Source organism: Panicum virgatum, chromosome 5N, assembly GCF_016808335.1.
Source record: "Panicum virgatum strain AP13 chromosome 5N, P.virgatum_v5, whole genome shotgun sequence".
NCBI classification, from domain to species: domain Eukaryota; kingdom Viridiplantae; phylum Streptophyta; class Magnoliopsida; order Poales; family Poaceae; genus Panicum; species Panicum virgatum.
The window spans coordinates 12,214,312-12,230,691 of NC_053149.1; the positions used below are offsets into that span (position 1 = coordinate 12,214,312).

Consider the following 16,380-nt stretch of genomic DNA (forward strand, 5'->3'; position numbering starts at 1 on the left):
GGCGGAGCGGCCGCCGGCGAGGTCGCCGGCGGCCGGGTGGTGGCGGGAGACGGCGGAGCTTATGGATCCGGATTGCTGGGGTGGGGGGCTCACCAGACCTAGAGGAGGGCGCGGCGGCGCGGGAGGGCCGCCGGCCGGGCGGGGCCGGACCCTCGGTGGGCGGTGCCGGCGGCGGGGGCAAAAATAAGGCGACGCGGCGCCGGCCGGACGGCACGACGGTGAGTTTGGTTGGCGTTGGCGGCGGTGGAGGGTGGCGGCGGAGGCGACGGGGGCGGCGCCGGAGCTCGGGAGGTAGGGGAGGGGCGGCGGCCGGCCCTGCTTCTGCGACCCGATGCGCCCCCTCCAATATGCGGGGAATAGATCCCCACGCGCTCCTCGACAGCATCCGCTCCTGCCTCTCCTCGTCCCCGACTCCCCGGTTCGAAGAAAAACTCCCGGCAGCTCCAGCTCCAGCTCACCGCCACCAAAGAAGTCCACGACCCAATCACCCCATCCGTCTCCGTCCATCAGCGCTGCGCGCTCATCCGATCTTCATCTGATCCGCCTCGTCCCATTGTTACCGCAACGAAGCTTCTGCCGCCGCAAGCGACGATCCTCGTTTCGTCTGCCATCACATTCCCATCGTCGTCTTCCCCTACTCCAACCGTAGCAGAGCGAGCCTGCGGCCGCCAAGGCTTGGGCGCAAGCCGCGCGAGGCTATGGCGGGCGCGCATGGCCACCCGTACTCGCCGGCGGAGCTGGAGCTGCCGGGGTTCGTGCCGCAGCGGCTGTCGCATGGCGAGATCCTCGCGCCGTTCCTGGGCGCCTCCTTCCTCGTCGCCCTCGCCGTCTAGCTCGTCTCCGGTAACCCCCACCGCCCGCCACGCCACTCGATCCGGTCCCCTCCTGGACTCCCTCGCTTTGTACGAATCCCAATCGGCGGCGACCGCATCGCGCTTGCATTGCAGGGAGATGCGGCGGCATATCGGCCAAGACCGCCCGCTTGCTCATGTGATGGTGGGCGTTCACCGGGCTGACGTAGTCACATGGAACACGGAACGACCAGGCGTTCCGTGTTCCGGGAACTTTGTTCCCAAACGAGGAACGGGAACGAAGCGGAACGTCTGCTAGAACTCGGAGGGAACGGTGCCTTTATGGTCAGCCCGGATGCAAGCGGAACAAGAACAGCTCACCACCGAGTACGCGGCGTCCGCGGCGACCTCAACGCACGACCGGCCGCTGCACAAGCTCATGGCAACGTTCTTCGGTCTCGGAGGCGGGGGCAAGCGGCGGGATGCGGCCGCCAAGCTGTGGAAGGGGCGCTGCCTTACCGCCACGCCCTGGTGCCCACGGCTCCGCGCAGGCCGTGGGTGGCCGCCCACGCCCCTGTGTGCGGATGTCAGTGGGGAACCACTCCAGCGCCAATCTTGTTGCTCCTGCTGCACCGCCGTAGAGGGCCACGACGCCGGTGCCATCGGCAGCAGCCATGATAGCTGATTTGGTTGCTCGGGCTTGGGGATTGGGGGGATTGGTGTGGTGGCTTGGGGACCGACGGGGAGAAGGAAGAAAGGTTGGTTGGCGGCTGTGTACGTGTGGTGTGTGTTCCCTGCCCTTGCCTGGGCCGTCAACACTGACCAGCTCCATGTTCCACTGCTGGTGGTGGAGCCTTTTTTCATTTTTATATTTAAAAAAACCAAAATTTTAAAAATATATGTCGAATAGAGAAATTTTCAAAAATGGGTGTGGGCGACAGGTGCCAGTTGGCGACAGGATCTAAATGTAAAAAAAATATATTTAGGTCCTGGCGCCCAGGGCGCATTAAACAGTGAACTTATAAAATTGATATAAAATCGTAGAAAAATCAGAAAAATACAAAATCAACTGTTCTGGATTCTATGAAATAAGATCTACAACTTTTGTTACATAAAGTTTTTCATTTGATCAATGTATCTAAATCAAGAAAAATAGTTCTTGTACCTAGAAAAATCTGAAATAATTCATTTGGTCTAGTTGTGCTTATCTAAAATTTACCAAATTTTTTTTATAGCTCTTAGGAAATAAAATAATGGTACTGTAAAAGTTATGGCTTCTAATACTCAGTATAGCAGTATGGATAAATAACTCATTTAAACTAGACATATTGCAAGATCTAATTTAAAAACTTATTCTAGAAATGTTTTCTGGGCCTACCAATTTTGTACAAGCCTATGTTCACCATATGCAACACTCTGGCCAAAAATGACATGCATCCAAAGGATGGATCTTGAGATTTAAATAAAAGTGCATTAAACTGGTATTTAAAATAAAGAAAGATACATTGATCAAATGAAAAATTTTATTTAACAAAAGTTGTAGATATTGTTTCATAGAATCAAGAACAGCTGAGTTTGTATTTTTTCTGATTTTCTATGATTTTATATCGATTTTATAAGTTCACTGTTTAATGCGCACTGGGCGCCAGGACCTAAATGTAAATTTTTTTACATTTAGGTCCTATCGCCAACTGGATGGTCGACAGGCTGGGCGACAGGCACTCATTTTTGAAAATTTCCCTATTCGGCATATATTTTTGAAATTTTGTTTTTTTTAATATAAAAATGAAAAAAGGGTGGTGGTGGAATGGTGGTGGCCAGTTGGAGAAATGGGCCGCTATTTATCACGCCCAGCCCTGGAACGATGATCACCATCATTTCTTGTTTGGGATTTTTTAATTTTATATGGATCACGTTCCGGAATATGGTTCCGAATTAGAATGGAACACGTTCCACGTTCTCAAATCATCGTTCCATACAGGTATACCCCTCTCGTTCCAGGATTTTGAAAATCAGCTAACCACGTTCCTTGTTCCCGTTCCTTGTTCCCATTGTTCCGGGAACTTGGTGACTAAGGGCTGACCCACATCCTCCTCGCGGGGGCCTTCCTCCTCACCCCCGGTTTCTTCAGCAGGGAGAACCCCAATTACTTCGACGAAATCTGTAAGTTCCCCGGCGCTCCCAAGATCGCTGCATCGGTTACCATTTCGGTGTCTGACGGAGCAGATGATGCCCAGTTAAGGAGTTCCGCAAGGGCGACTCCTGGTACGCCGCCAGGGACACCGCAATCCTCGCGCTCGAAGTGGTAACGATGGCGTTCAAAGGCCCTGCATCTCTGCTGGCTGTGTAAGAACTGCTTCTACCTAGTATTTCTGAACACACAGAATGCATTTCCGGATGAGTGTTCAGTTGTTTCCTCCTTTCATGTATTCATGATCTTGATTAATTCAGAGTTCCAGACACGAAATACTACTGCAACTATTCTGAAAGAAAAAAGAAATACTACTGCAGCTAATATAGCATACGGCTTGTCTTTTCCTGTTTAGTTCCCAAACTTTTTCAGGCTATACAGTAACTCCAAACCTTTGATCACTAATTAGAAGTATTGGCCATGTTTGGTTCACGCTACGCTAGGAGGTTCATGCTAGGCACTTTGACCGCTAATTAGGGATATTAAATAAAGTCAGCTTGCAAAACTAACTCAAGAATCCCTGCGCTAAGAACCCTGAAGAATCTAATGAAATTTTTGACCGCGTAATTAGAGAATGGTTAATATAGCATCACTGTAGCCAATCATCGATTAATTATCATCATTAGATTCGTCGCGAAAAGTTACATCCATCCCTGAAAAGGTTTTGTAAATAAGCTTCATTTAGTACTCCATGCATATGCATGCGAGATTTCCTTTTCAGGAAACATGCGCGCTAGGATTCTAGCGCGATCGAAACAAGGCCATTAAATGTGGATAATTGACAAAAACTCATTCCATAACTCTTAGTCAAAATTGCGAGACGAATCTAATGAACCTAATTATGCAATGATTAGACAATATCGTGCTACAGTAAATAACCTCTAATGATAGATTAATTAGGCTTAATAATTCATCTCGCGATTTCCCGTCCATCCATATAATTAGTCTTATAATTAATCTATATTTAATACTCCTAATTAGTATTAGAAAAATTCCAAAAAAATTTGCCCAAATTTTTTTGGAACTAAATGGGACCTTATTCTTTTTTTAGAAGGAAAATGTATTGACCTTAGCACATTACACCGGTTCTTTCACAAACATGATCCTAAAGAAAAGGAAAATTACAAAGAAGTCCAAAGCTCCTGTTCATCTTCCTCGAAGCCTTCAGAGATCCGTTCGTCACCGCCGCCGAAGCCGCTTCCCAATCGTCGTCGGGCACCAGATCCAATCTCCATAAGGTGGAGGCCGCAGAGGAGGGCTTACTTCTAGGCGAATCAGCCGAGTACACTGCCTCCCAGGCGCATCGGCCAACTCCCGTACCCACGACGCATCCTTCGATTCCACCGCCGGTAACCCGAGCAAAGCTCAGATTTTCACAAAAAATCATCTTCCTCGAGATTAACAGGGTCAACAACATCATCACCTGAAGAAGACGACGATGCGCCGGCCCTCGACTCCTGGACAGGTCTCCCGAGCCTCTCCGTTGACGTCGGAGTAGATCGCCATCGGAGAACGGAAGAGGCTGGGAGAAATTATTCCGCTGCGCCGCCGTCGCTTCCGTATCGCCGGCGTCGCCAGGAAAAGCAAGCCGCAGAGGAACCACACTCCTCCGGCAAAACCTAACTCCACCGCCGAACATCAACGACGAGCAAATCCTAGACCTAGGTGGACTCAACTAAGACCCTACGAAGACAGGCGATTTGTTAAAGAGACGAACCCGCTCCTCGTCACCACCGGCAGCGAGGCCGGAGGCGAGGGAACGGGGCCGCAAACGGTGGCGGCGGCGGCGTTGCCCCTCGGCTCCTTTCTTTCGCGAGAGGAAAGAATGAGCACGCTGGAAAGAATTAAACGGGACCTTATTCTGACCACAAGCTTTCTGCTTGCAGCTATGCAATTGCATCCCGCAAGGCCTACAGCCACATCCTCCAGTTCGCCGTTTGCTTGAGCCAGCTCTACGGATGCTTGTTCTACTTCGTCACCGCATACCTGGCTGGCTTCAACTTCTGGACGAGTCCATTCTACTTCTGGGCGTATTTCGTCGGCGCGAACAGCTTGTGGGTTGTCGTGCCAACGCTCATCGCTGCAAGGAGCTGGAAGAAGATGTCCGCATCATTTCAAGCTGAGAAGGTGAAGACCAGATGATCCTGCCTTCGCCGGTAGTTTGGTTTGGAGGTGATGATACGTATTGTAATACGATGGGCAGATCATTTGTTATTCAAACCGGAATCCCTGTGTTTTGTTGCAAATCCCATTTTACCTTTTCAAAATTAAACAACATTTGTCCTGTCACTGTGCAGTTGCAAATTAAACTCATGTTGAGCTGATCGAGCATGGAAAGAAGAGTAATTCTTTTTTTTAACGAAATACAATACAGACATATAAGGCCTTCCACAGCGTGGTGCCGGTGCCCAAAATGAAAAGAGCTTTACTGTGCAAAATGGCATTGCTCTTATTCAGCTGCAGTGACAGGCATCACTTCTCGATCCTACAGTACAATTAGAAGCAAATAAACAATGAAGCAATTTGAGGCTCTCAGAGAGTAGGGGATGGGGAATCTTTATTTTTCTTGTTTATTTAACCACTCGGCATCGGCATCGATGTCTGTACATGCATCACTTTCATTTTTTTAGCTGTAGCATCGATCTAACTTCAGTAGCTGCAACGTGGAAAGTGAAGCTCAGATACTCTCTCAATTTAGAGCTTCACTTAGGGCATCTCCAGTGTTTAGCACTTGTGCTAAGTTAAGATAGAGCCCGCCTAAGAAATGTAAGGATTCCAAAACTTTACACCAAAAAATATCACACCGAATGTTTGAACACATATATGGAGTATTAAATAAAATCTACTTACAAAACTTTTTGCACGGATGAGTTGTAAATCGCAAGATGGATCTAATGATTCTACTTAATTCATAATTTGCAACAGCGATGTTACAGTAACCATCTGCTAATTATGAATTAATTATGCTCATTAAATTCATCTCGCGATTTACAACTCATCCGTGCAAAAAAATTTGTAAATAGATTTTATTTAATACTTCAAATTAGTAAGATTTTTTCCAAAAAATTTTGGCAAAATAATCTAAACACTGAGCAATCGTGGAGCACATCAAACCAAATAATAAATTGAAATTTCTCTCTCTCCACGGATGCAGGTACAATGCTTAGCTGGCGGAACCAGAACCAAGGCAAAAGGAAAGAGTTTTCTTTTTATGGTTTGCACCAGATGCAACCTAGAGCACTAGGTGCTAGTGTTTTCTCCTGAGCAACTCCAACAGACCCACTAAACGGCCCCCTATTCCAAATTTAGAGGGCTAACCTAAAAAATTGCACTCCAGCAAACCCTCTACTTCACCCTCTATTTTGGGGAGGCCTCTAAAATTCCTTCTCCACCCTCCTATGGAGTCTCTAGGGAACCCTCTATTATATATTAGAATTGAGGACTATTGCTGGAGTTTAAACAAATTTAGAAGCCCTAAAAGATAAAAGAAGCCCCCATTTAACATTTAGAGGGTCTGATTTAGAAACTATTGCTAGAGATGCTCTTAGCACTACCTACTCCAGTGAATCACACCCCTCTTCTTTTGTCTCTCCTGCTAGCACCCTCGAATACACAACATTGGAGCGGTCCTTAAAGCCAACACTGTGGAGGGCCTAACTGGGAGCAGCAAAACAGCATGAATTAAACAATGTGTACTGACCAGGCCGGAGCAATGCTACTTTGACTTTCTTTGTAACAAAAATTTCAGAAAACTTTCCAAAGAAAACCCCAGAAAACTATGCTTCTAAACTATTGTGCTAAAAAAATTGTTCAACCTAACAAAAGTGTCCATTTTACGAATGAAAAAAGTGTAATTTGATTTTGTAAATGAGCGTGTTTTTCTGATAGTTTGTCAAACTTCAATGGTTCCGGTTTACCCTTTACATGTCGGCACGAGCCAAAAGCCCAAAACCAAATCCATCCAGCTCTGTAGTCTCTGCTCCGCAGCTACCCCGAGCTCGGGCCCACGTGTCATGGACTCCTGCCCACTTGCCTCGTGCCCCTCGTGCGCGGTGCTCCTCATTAAAAAACTCCAACGGTCTACCTCACGGCATCGGAACGAGATTCAGTTTAGCAATGGCACAGTGCAAGTTTCGGCCCTCTCCTTGCCGTCCGATCAAGAATCAACAGCCAGATCTGCGCAGCCCATCGACTCTGATCTCGATCTGATTCGCGCCGGCGGCGTGTTTTTTATTTTATTATAAAAGGAAGGCCCCGCCGCGCGCGGCGCTCGTGCAGCAGCCACACCAGGGCGACCTCTCCCTCTCTCCCTCTTGACGCCACAGTAGTCGTCCCTTCGCGGACCAGGAGGCGGCGGCGGCGGCGGCAATGGGGCACCCCTATGCGCCGGCGGAGCTGCAGCTGCCGGGCTTCGTGCCGCTGCAGCTGTCGCAGGGCCAGATCCTCGCGCCCTACCTGGGCACCTCGCTCTTCGTCGTCGTCGCCATCTGGCTCATCTCCGGTGCGGTAACCCGTGGACCCTGCTTGTTCAAACCCACCATTTCCTGGGCTCTTGCTCCTCCGCGCCGCTGAACTCCGCCGCTGCCCGCCGACCCCGCCCCCTCCTCCCTAGCAATTTCTCCGCGTCGTATAATTGGCGCAGTCGCCTCTATTTAAATCTGTTTCACTGTTTGGTTCAGTCGCCGTACCAGTACTGAAGGCAGCAGTTTGGAATTCAATTTTCAAAATCCCATCATTTTCCACTTCTTTTGTTTTTTCTGCATCTGCAACTCTCAGATCATGTCACTGGCGATTACCCTGCAGGAAGATGCCGGGGACTATCCAAGACCGACCGTCTGCTCATGTGCTGGTGGGCGTTCACCGGCCTCACCCACATCGTCATCGAGGGGACCTTCGTCTTCGCCCCCGGGTTCTTCAAGAAGGAGAACCCCAACTACTTCGACGAACTTTGTAAGTTCTCCGGGACTCCTGCGTGTTACTCGATTATCATTCCGAAGCAAAACTGGTAATGACAGAGCAAATGCTTGTGATGCCCTGTCCAGGGAAAGAGTACAGCAAAGGCGATTCCAGATATGTCGCCAGGGATACCGCAACCGTCACAGTTGAAGGGATAACAGCTGTGTTGGAAGGCCCTGCATCACTGCTTGCAGTGTATGACTCGCTCCTCATCTTTTACGATATATGCGAAACGCATTTTCCAGACGTGTATTCTGGCTATCTCGATTGTCATTGCTTCTCTGAATATCCTTTTTGTTAACCAAGCTGTAGTGGAAACATGGTGCTGCAACGGATTTGCACCTCATTCAGATCGTATAGTACCATGGGAATTGGCTCTTTGCTGTTACCATACCATGCTACAAATAAGGCAAAAGGGAGCTTGATGGTAGTGTCTCGGGGATTGATCTATACGTCAGAGAATCATCTTCTGCATTAGCATGCATCTAGTTCATATTTGCTTCGGCGAGCTAGTCTCAGATGCACCAAGATAACATGTAAGCTGCATAAGTATTTAAGAAAAAAAATGCAAGGCACAAAAATCAGAGAACTAGTGAAAGAATGGGGTGTGCCATCCTTGGGCTCCATTGTAGTTCTTAATAGTTTGACTTAATATTTGTGATCTTTATCCGCTTAAATTCAGTATCCAATACAAATCTTAACAGGATCTCTGGTCTCCGAGTGTCAACTGCTTAATGTGCTTGCAAAAAGTATCATATGTGAACTTCTGGCTCCCTCAACTTAATGGGCATTGTTATTAATTTTTGCAAAACATAATCATTGATTGGTTTAGCAGATTGCTTTCTTGAGGGTTATTATCAGATGACAATGCCTTTGTGTTTGTTAGTTAATGTATCCACAAAGTTTCTCTTTCCACTTTCATGTTTTTTTTGCACACATTAAATTGACCGAGCCAAAAGCACAGCAACATGAACACTGTCATCATTATGTTGTATACTGTCGTGATAACTTCTAGTGAATTTGTTCCAAAGATGAAATGTTTGGTTAAGTTCTTCTTGTCTCTGTGTTTTGTAGATGTATGTTAGTCTTCATAGTTGTACATGTGGCAATAATCTATGCAATGCAATATAAATTTGATACGAGATTAAAGTCTGACGGAGTTGCACTAATGATTTTTGTAGATGCTTGATCCTGTACTTTAGAATCATAATGTTGTTTTTGTTTTATCTGACCACAAGTTTGCTGTCTGCAGTTATGCCATTGGATCCCGCAAGTCCTACAGCCATATTCTCCAGTTCACCGTCTGCTTGGGCCAGCTCTACGGATGCTTGGTTTACTTCATCACCGCATACTTGGATGGCTTCAACTTCTGGGTCAGTCCATTCTACTTCTGGGCATATTTCATTGCCGCAAACAGTTTCTGGACATGGATACCAACGCTCATCGCCATGAGGAGTTGGAAGAAGATTTGTGCAGCAATTCGAGCAGAAAAGGTGAAGACTAAGTAATGCTGCATTAGCCACGGTTTGGCTGGAACTAAAACGAACTGTAATGTGGCCAAATAATTTGTTGCCGGTACCAGGACTATTGTGTTCTTGTTTAAAGTCACCTTACCTCATTTGTCTTGGCAACCACTGTGATCTTTTTTCTCCATTCAAGAACCTATCTCTTTCAGAAAATAGACTTAATGCGCTAATGCGCCGATGGTTCTGCATATATATCTGTAAAGCAAGCATTTGTCACATCAATCGATTTTCCATTACGATTTCCCCCCATTCAAGTAGCAGGACGTCGACAGGCAGGCCCTGAGCTGTAAATGTAAAGAACAACCAAATGTACTGTAATTCAGGCTCTATATCCAGTGGCAGTGGGCAAATACTATAGTAACAAATAAGCGTATCAAACATCAAAAAGAAAATTTGTCGTGAGAGTTAGCAAAAGCTTCTCTCATGTGAATATGTGACACAAAACAAGATAAATTCATAACCTTCATATTGGATCTTGCTTTCAAATGCAAAAAAAAAAACGCTCTATTCACATGCTCATCGTCATCAAACACCAGAACTTCAGCTATGTTTACTAGACACATACATCATATGATTACATATGCGGGGACCTCGTTTATATACATCTTACAGCTCACTGCGACTTTGCAGCTTCAAATGCCACAATCAGAAGGGTAAAGGCAACTCTAATCAGGCTAGCTTAAAGATACTACTTATATCCTGCACTGCCATTGTGATTCACAAGGAGCGAAGGGCAGTCTTGAAAGCAAAATCAGGAACAGAACAACTAAATGCTCAAACAAAGGTAAGTGCATAGTGGGTCTCTGAGTTCCCACAAGCGAAACCTTCAATTCTTACTTTTGGGCTGCTGCTAACCCCGCAAGATGGAGAACCTACTTCAACTCTTCCTGCTGGCATTTTGCCGTAGGGGCTCACTAAAGGAGAAAAGGATGGTACTCTTTTACCAAACTGTGGATCATGGATGACAGGGTTGTTAGTGCGTACTGGAGGCGAGCCGCATAAAAAGCCCACCTGGCTCGAGTCTCCATCTGGGTCATTCTGAAAAACAGAAAGTTGGATATCAATTATTAATCATGCATGGGACGTATGTTTTTTCCATTCAATCAACTAATGGACATTTATAAAATTACCTTACTGAGGATAAGATCGAGTATATCAGAAGTGGAGTCTGATCTGTACAATGGGAATGCACTGCAGTGATGGAGTAAAGGTTAAGCAAAGGACGTCATGATCGGTACCCAACTAATCGTCATCAATTTATCATCGAATACATCCAACAGAAAAAATACAACAGTTAGGCAACCAGACAGGCAGTTACCCTTGTAACGGATTTCTTTCGTAATTCAGCCAAAGCAAACCAGAAATAATGTCATATTCGTACAAGTACACTTTATTTGTACGACAAGCACGTGCGGTGTAGTGAATCAATTTCTATTATATTTTACCAAATTGAGCTTTAATCTGCCTAGAATAAGGAAAGACCTGCATTTGGATGTCAATTCTACAATACAATTAACACTGCACAATGTAGTTCTGTAGCGTATATGTCTAGAATTGCACAGCAAACCCATACCACCATTATACTTCTGTCATGGTGCCACCCAAACGCAGCTATAATCGAGTACATGGATGAAGGCCCGATGAAAACTAATTGGATCCACATAAACCAGGACGTTCACAGCAAGTATTTGCATCTTTGCAGCATCAGACATGCACCGGATGACTAGACAGCTGGACCTCTTACAGTAAACAATGGAAGACAGAAGATAATCAAAGAACTAACCTGTTCGTCCTGGGGCTGGCTTTGTTCACGGTTTCCACAGCAAATGGAAGCCTGGTGGCGCGGCGAGGCTGAGGGCAGATGACCTCGGCACGGGGCGTCGGCTGCACATCCATCGGCCAGAACCTGGACCTCCTCTCGGGCACGGCTTCAGCCCTCGAGAGCGGCTGCCTCAAATAGCAGTGCTCCATCCCTCACGCTCACGGCCTCCTGAAAAGCAGGTCACGAGGATCTAGTTCACTAAATTGGAAGGAAGTGACCGGATGGAGCAAGTAGGCGAAAACCAATGCGTGTACAAAATCAAAACGGCGAGAAAAACCAAGCAAAACTGGTAGGGGAAGGCTTTGTTTTTCTTATCAAACATCGCAATTGCACCAAAAAAGGATGGAAAAAAGGACGTTTTCTTTCTTTCTTGTACGACATTGTTTTCCAATTGGAAAAGAAGGTATGTTCGGCATCAAAAGGTGTGGCTTTTTTTTACACGAAAACGAAATGCATTCTCGCGTTTCTTTCTATATTTCCTCCCCTTTCGTGAAGGATTAGTTTTAAAGCTGTACACCAGATAACCTAATTCGAACAGATCTTGACACAGCAACGCGAGGAGAGGAGATGAAATTGTTTGTGGGCGGAATGCCTGTGCCTGTGCTAAAAGAAAGAATGGATTTTTAGGGGAAATCGTACCAAATTAGCACGAGTTCACAAATCGTATGAACACATCTAAGAAAGTGTTCCTCTGAAAAATCCGTCGCGGGATCTCTCCAGAAACCAAGAAACCACCGTGCAAGCGAGGTCCCCGATCAAACCAAAATCGAAGGAAAATCTTTACGGAAAGAAACAAGAACGGAATTACCTGTCATTTAGGTTTCAACCAAAAACGCATGCGAATCCGAAATTAATCGACGGTGAGGGACAGACGCGTGAAATCCCAAGAAGAAGAAACTGGGATAAACTGCCGAAACGACCAAGAGCTGGCCGGGACGAAACGAAACCCCCCTCCTCACCTGGAACGCGGCTGGGAAACGGAACGAGAGGCGGCGGCGCCACGCGGGACCGAAGGCCCCGCCTCGATGCCTCAGGCTGAGGCGGGCGCCGCGTCCACGCGCTCCCGCTCTCCCCCGCTCGCTCGAGGTGTGGCTGGCTGGCGTCGCTGGGCTCGCCGGGAGAATAGCAGACGCAGCGCAGCCACACGCCCCGGACCGGCCGCCCCGATCCGCTCCGAGTCCGAGCAGGGAGAGTTGCCCTACGCACCGGCCCGGGCCGTCCTAATTCCTAAACAAAAAGCCGGGCCCACTCGAGGAGGGCCCGCGGCGCGTTGCGAGGGCCCACACGTCAGTGGACGCGGGCGACGGGGCGTTGCCTTCTTGGCTGCTATGGCTCAAACAGGTCGGGCGTTTTGTTTTTTTTCTCTAAAAAAATGGTTTCCTTTGCTTTTAATAAATTCCGTCTAGTTTTAACCGAAAGCTCCGATGAAACTATGGCAATGTATTTAGTTCGAACGAAAGGTCAAATGTTATCAGCGCTAAAATGAGGAGAACGAGGGAAAGGAACCAAAGTTTTCTTCTTCTCCTTTTTTTATTATTACTGCGGCGTATTTTTGAAGGATTGCATGAAGTTGAATATGCAGAAATTTTTTCTCAATTCCAAGTCCCTAGTCGGTTAGCTCCACTCAGCCCTTTTAGAAACATACTGTTATTAAAAAAAAAGAAATATATTGTAGTATATGAACACTCGTACGCACATATGTCTTTGTGGGAGCTGCGGTGACATATAGGGATTGGCAATGGATACCCGAAATCCAAGGCAATGGATAGCCGAAATCCAATGAGTATTTATTCCATTGGGGTACGGGTTTAGATTAATTTTTAGATCCGTGGGTTTATTAATGAATATAAAATCATACTTGTTGGATTTATGGGTATGTGTTTGTTCCTATAATACTTGAATTCGTAAACCGTGGATTTTTTAAACTCGATCCAACCTAATGCAATTATCATTTTATTTTATAAATTTATAATAAACTTAACATTTCTTCTTCTTCTTCTCTTCTTATTTTGATGAATCCTAAATATTTTTGTGGCTGGTAGGATGTTTTTGCTTTACAGTTATAGTGTTTGTATCTCTGTACATTATAATTTTGATGCTTACTATGCTAAATTTATTGATTATGATAAAAATTAGTATAGTAAAGTGTAGACCTACGAGTTACCTATGGGTACCCGTTAACCCGATGGGTACGGATTTGGGTAAAATTTTAAACCTGTCACTAGTATGAGTTTTCTTAATGGGTCTAGATATTTTTCATGGATTTGGGTTTGGGATGCAAAACCCGATAAATTTGTACCGTTGTCATCCGTAGTGACAGATTTAAGATTAACAAAATTATCACAATCATCTTTTTTTTAGATTATATAGTACAATGCAGACACTCACAACGCACGCACACTCATACCCCTATGAACACACGTACGCAAACCCTACCCCTATGAGCATCTTCGAAGACTGAGCCAGCAAATCCTAGAGATTGACGAAGTCACCACAGGCATCTCGCTGTCGACGGGAACGACGCCTACCACTGAATGCACAACGCCGTTAAATCCCATAATATTCGCTCCCACGAGGAGTCGAATCTAGGACCTCATGTGCTACTGAGGCTCTTATAACCACTAGGTTATAGACCCTTTCGCTATCACAATCATCTTATTTGTCCACTATTGAAGAAAATGGGCATATCAGCTTGAGCAAGCCATGCTGCATCAAATAATGTCAGTGCCATTATGCGAATGGACGAATGAATGATTGCAATTTGTGACGTTCCAATCATGGTGTGGGATCGGCAACCTAGAAAACGGACGACTTTTTTTTTTATCACGCATACATGTATTTAAGCTAAGAAAAACATACACATACAAGCACACCATACAGGAATATGGAGGACAACTGCTCCATCCTACTAACAGAAAGGGCCACTAGCAAAATAGAAATTACAAAAAGATTCCTAAACCCCATCCAGGCTGAGGAATAAATCCCCACCGCCACCGCTGGACGCCAGCGCCATACGCCGCCGGCGACCCCGAAGCCGAAAGGAGCACCATCGCACGCAGGCTTTGGCAAACCGCAGAAGACACCCGCCAGCAGGGACGAGCTGAAGCCAACGCTGTTCGTCCATCGGTCGGGGACACACCTCGAGCACCCCTCGGCCATGGATCCAAGCTCGCCGATGACGACAGCCGCCGTCCCGGGATGCTCGAGCTCGATCCATCCTCCTGACAACCGTAGCACCCGCAGCCACCACCGCACCTGGACAACACGAGATCGACAGCAGCCGCCGCCACCGAGGACGACGCGCTGCCACCGACCGACTCCTGTACATATCTCCGAGCAAGGGAGACCTACCTCCACAGGCTCGCCGTCGGCGCCGGAGTAGAGCACCAACGGGGCGAGGACGAACCGAGGAGGACCTTATTCCATGAACACGCCGCCGCCGCCGGGAAACAAACCCTAACCCTAGGCCAACTAGGACCACTGCCCCCGACCGGTAAAAACACAACGGTCCTCAGCACCTCGCGAAGACCAGGGGCCATTTGGAGGTGAGAAAAACGGGCGGCGGAGCCGGCGGGGAACGAAACGCTCGCTCTCGCCCCCCTCAAACAGTAGCCGGACGGGAGAGATAGAGAGAAGCGCGTGGATGATTTTTGGCTTGGTTGGTGACGGCATGCTGGGTGCTCACCGCTCAGTCGGTCTCCTGGTTGATCCATCTCAAGGAGCTCCGCACGTATTAGAGTGCAAGAAACATTGTGAGAGAACAACGGGTAGCTAAAAACCGTGGTCGGCAGGATTCCAACCTGCGCGGGCAAAGCCCACATGATTTCTAGTCATGCCCGATAACCACTCCGGCACGACCACGCTGATACCAATATTGGATAGTATAAGGTTTAAACTTAACTACTAATTAGGTTGAAAAAATGGCAAAGTTTGGATGTTGAGAGTGGGATTTGAACCCACGCCCTTTCGGACCAGAACCTTAATCTGGCGCCTTAGACCAACTCGGCCATCTCAACTCCGATGCAAACAATGCCTGCTTGCGTATATTTAACAGAAATAAGATGATACCTGCCAGAGATGACGTATGTTGGTTTGCTAGACCGCTAACCCTAAACAAGATGACGTATGCTAGTAGCCTGCCTGCAGATCGATCGATCGTCTGGTGGCGGACGCTGTCACCTCTTTTGTTTGGCCTGCCGACCATCCATCCCATGGGCCAGGACCCTTTTGGCCTCCATGTGAGAACCGCCCAATTTGATACTATTTTAAACGAACCGCAGGTCATTATCATCCAGATGAGAGTTAACACGTGCTTGCCAGAGTGCATGCCACATGTTATCCCACATCTAGTGACACGAATAACCGACACGTCATTCATCCAAAATAATATCAAATCCGGTAGTCCCGGTATGTGCTCCAACATACGCCCAGGAATCAGCATATGCACATACCGTTTACAATCGAATACATTGCCAGATAAACCACAAAGAGTAGTTTTATACAATCAGAGTTCACAGCGTAACATTACAAGTTCAAAATAGGTGGGTTTCCAGCTTCACCTTACAAGCCTTGGGCTCACGCGAGTCATATTAAACAGAGACTTAGAGCTTATTGAAAATACATGCTCTCACGAAGCTCGGTTACGATAAAGACTTACTAAAGTAATGACGCCTTGCTCAAGGACATCATTACAGCCACCACGACCTATTCTTCCCCCGCGTTTGGATCAGCGGGGTAGAAATGGCAGAACACCACTTCTGGCTCACCTGCAACTAGGTTTAGAAAGCACCCTGAGTACAAAAGGTACTCCGCAAGACTTACGCAATTAAATAAATAAGGATCATGCGAAGGCTCAAGGAGAAGCTTTAGGTTTAAGTACTTATTGCATAAGCATAAGCTGCCTAGACTATCACCTAGCAAACTTAATTAATCTTGCCCAACCCCCAGAATTTTAGTTGATTAAGAGAGTAACACAATATACAACAGATCCTCAACATGACATGAAACCAAAGCCAACAAAACCGAAACTCTCTATGAAGAATTCGGCGAACCAAGAGCTTGCTCATATCCGAGAGCGCGGCAATTCGAATTGAT

General features: G+C 46.8%; 2 protein-coding genes, 2 non-coding genes and 1 pseudogene across 5 annotated transcripts; 2 read left to right on the forward strand and 3 right to left on the reverse strand.

Annotated features, from left to right (window-relative positions):
* The first annotated feature begins 400 nt into the window (after positions 1–400).
* On the forward strand, positions 401–5,124 carry LOC120676535 (annotated as a pseudogene).
* Positions 5,125–7,246: 2,122 nt separating this feature from the next.
* On the forward strand, positions 7,247–9,700 carry LOC120676528 (probable 3-beta-hydroxysteroid-Delta(8),Delta(7)-isomerase). Its single transcript, XM_039957857.1, has 4 exons — positions 7,247–7,483; positions 7,786–7,932; positions 8,025–8,133; positions 9,191–9,700. Exons 1-4 carry the CDS (start codon positions 7,351–7,353, stop codon positions 9,444–9,446), a joined length of 645 nt encoding a protein of 214 aa, XP_039813791.1. The 5' UTR covers positions 7,247–7,350; the 3' UTR covers positions 9,447–9,700.
* A 215-nt stretch (positions 9,701–9,915) lies between these two features.
* On the reverse strand, positions 9,916–12,486 carry LOC120676543. 2 transcript variants are annotated; one of them, XM_039957871.1, is made up of 4 exons: positions 12,246–12,486; positions 11,248–11,454; positions 10,595–10,655; positions 9,916–10,502 (listed from the first exon to the last, which is right to left on the reverse strand). In XM_039957871.1, the coding sequence occupies exons 2-4, from the start codon at positions 11,433–11,435 to the stop codon at positions 10,239–10,241; spliced, it is 513 nt and encodes a 170-aa protein (XP_039813805.1). In that variant the 5' UTR covers positions 11,436–11,454; positions 12,246–12,486; the 3' UTR covers positions 9,916–10,238. The 2 variants fall into 2 exon arrangements, with proteins under 2 accessions (XP_039813805.1, XP_039813806.1); XM_039957872.1 differs by having other exon boundaries at positions 12,095–12,464.
* A 2,579-nt stretch (positions 12,487–15,065) lies between these two features.
* Positions 15,066–15,147, reverse strand: TRNAS-AGA. The gene has a single exon. It is a non-coding gene; the product is annotated as a tRNA-Ser (tRNA).
* Positions 15,148–15,221: 74 nt separating this feature from the next.
* Positions 15,222–15,302, reverse strand: TRNAL-AAG. Its single transcript has one exon. It is a non-coding gene; the product is annotated as a tRNA-Leu (tRNA).
* Between the last annotated feature and the right edge of the window lie 1,078 nt (positions 15,303–16,380).

Coding starts and splice junctions, on each gene's coding strand:
- LOC120676528 (XM_039957857.1), top strand. CDS start 7,351: ATGGGGCACCCCTATGCGCCGGCGGAGCTGCAGCTGCCGGGCTTCGTG. Junction 7,484..7,785: donor CGCCATCTGGCTCATCTCCG/GTGCGGTAACCC, acceptor ATTACCCTGCAG/GAAGATGCCGGGGACTATCC. Junction 7,933..8,024: donor CAACTACTTCGACGAACTTT/GTAAGTTCTCCG, acceptor TGCCCTGTCCAG/GGAAAGAGTACAGCAAAGGC.
- LOC120676543 (XM_039957871.1), bottom strand. CDS start 11,435: ATGGAGCACTGCTATTTGAGGCAGCCGCTCTCGAGGGCTGAAGCCGTG. Junction 10,656..11,247: donor GCCAGCCCCAGGACGAACAG/GTTAGTTCTTTG, acceptor CCATCACTGCAG/TGCATTCCCATTGTACAGAT. Junction 10,503..10,594: donor TCGATCTTATCCTCAGTAAG/GTAATTTTATAA, acceptor TCTGTTTTTCAG/AATGACCCAGATGGAGACTC.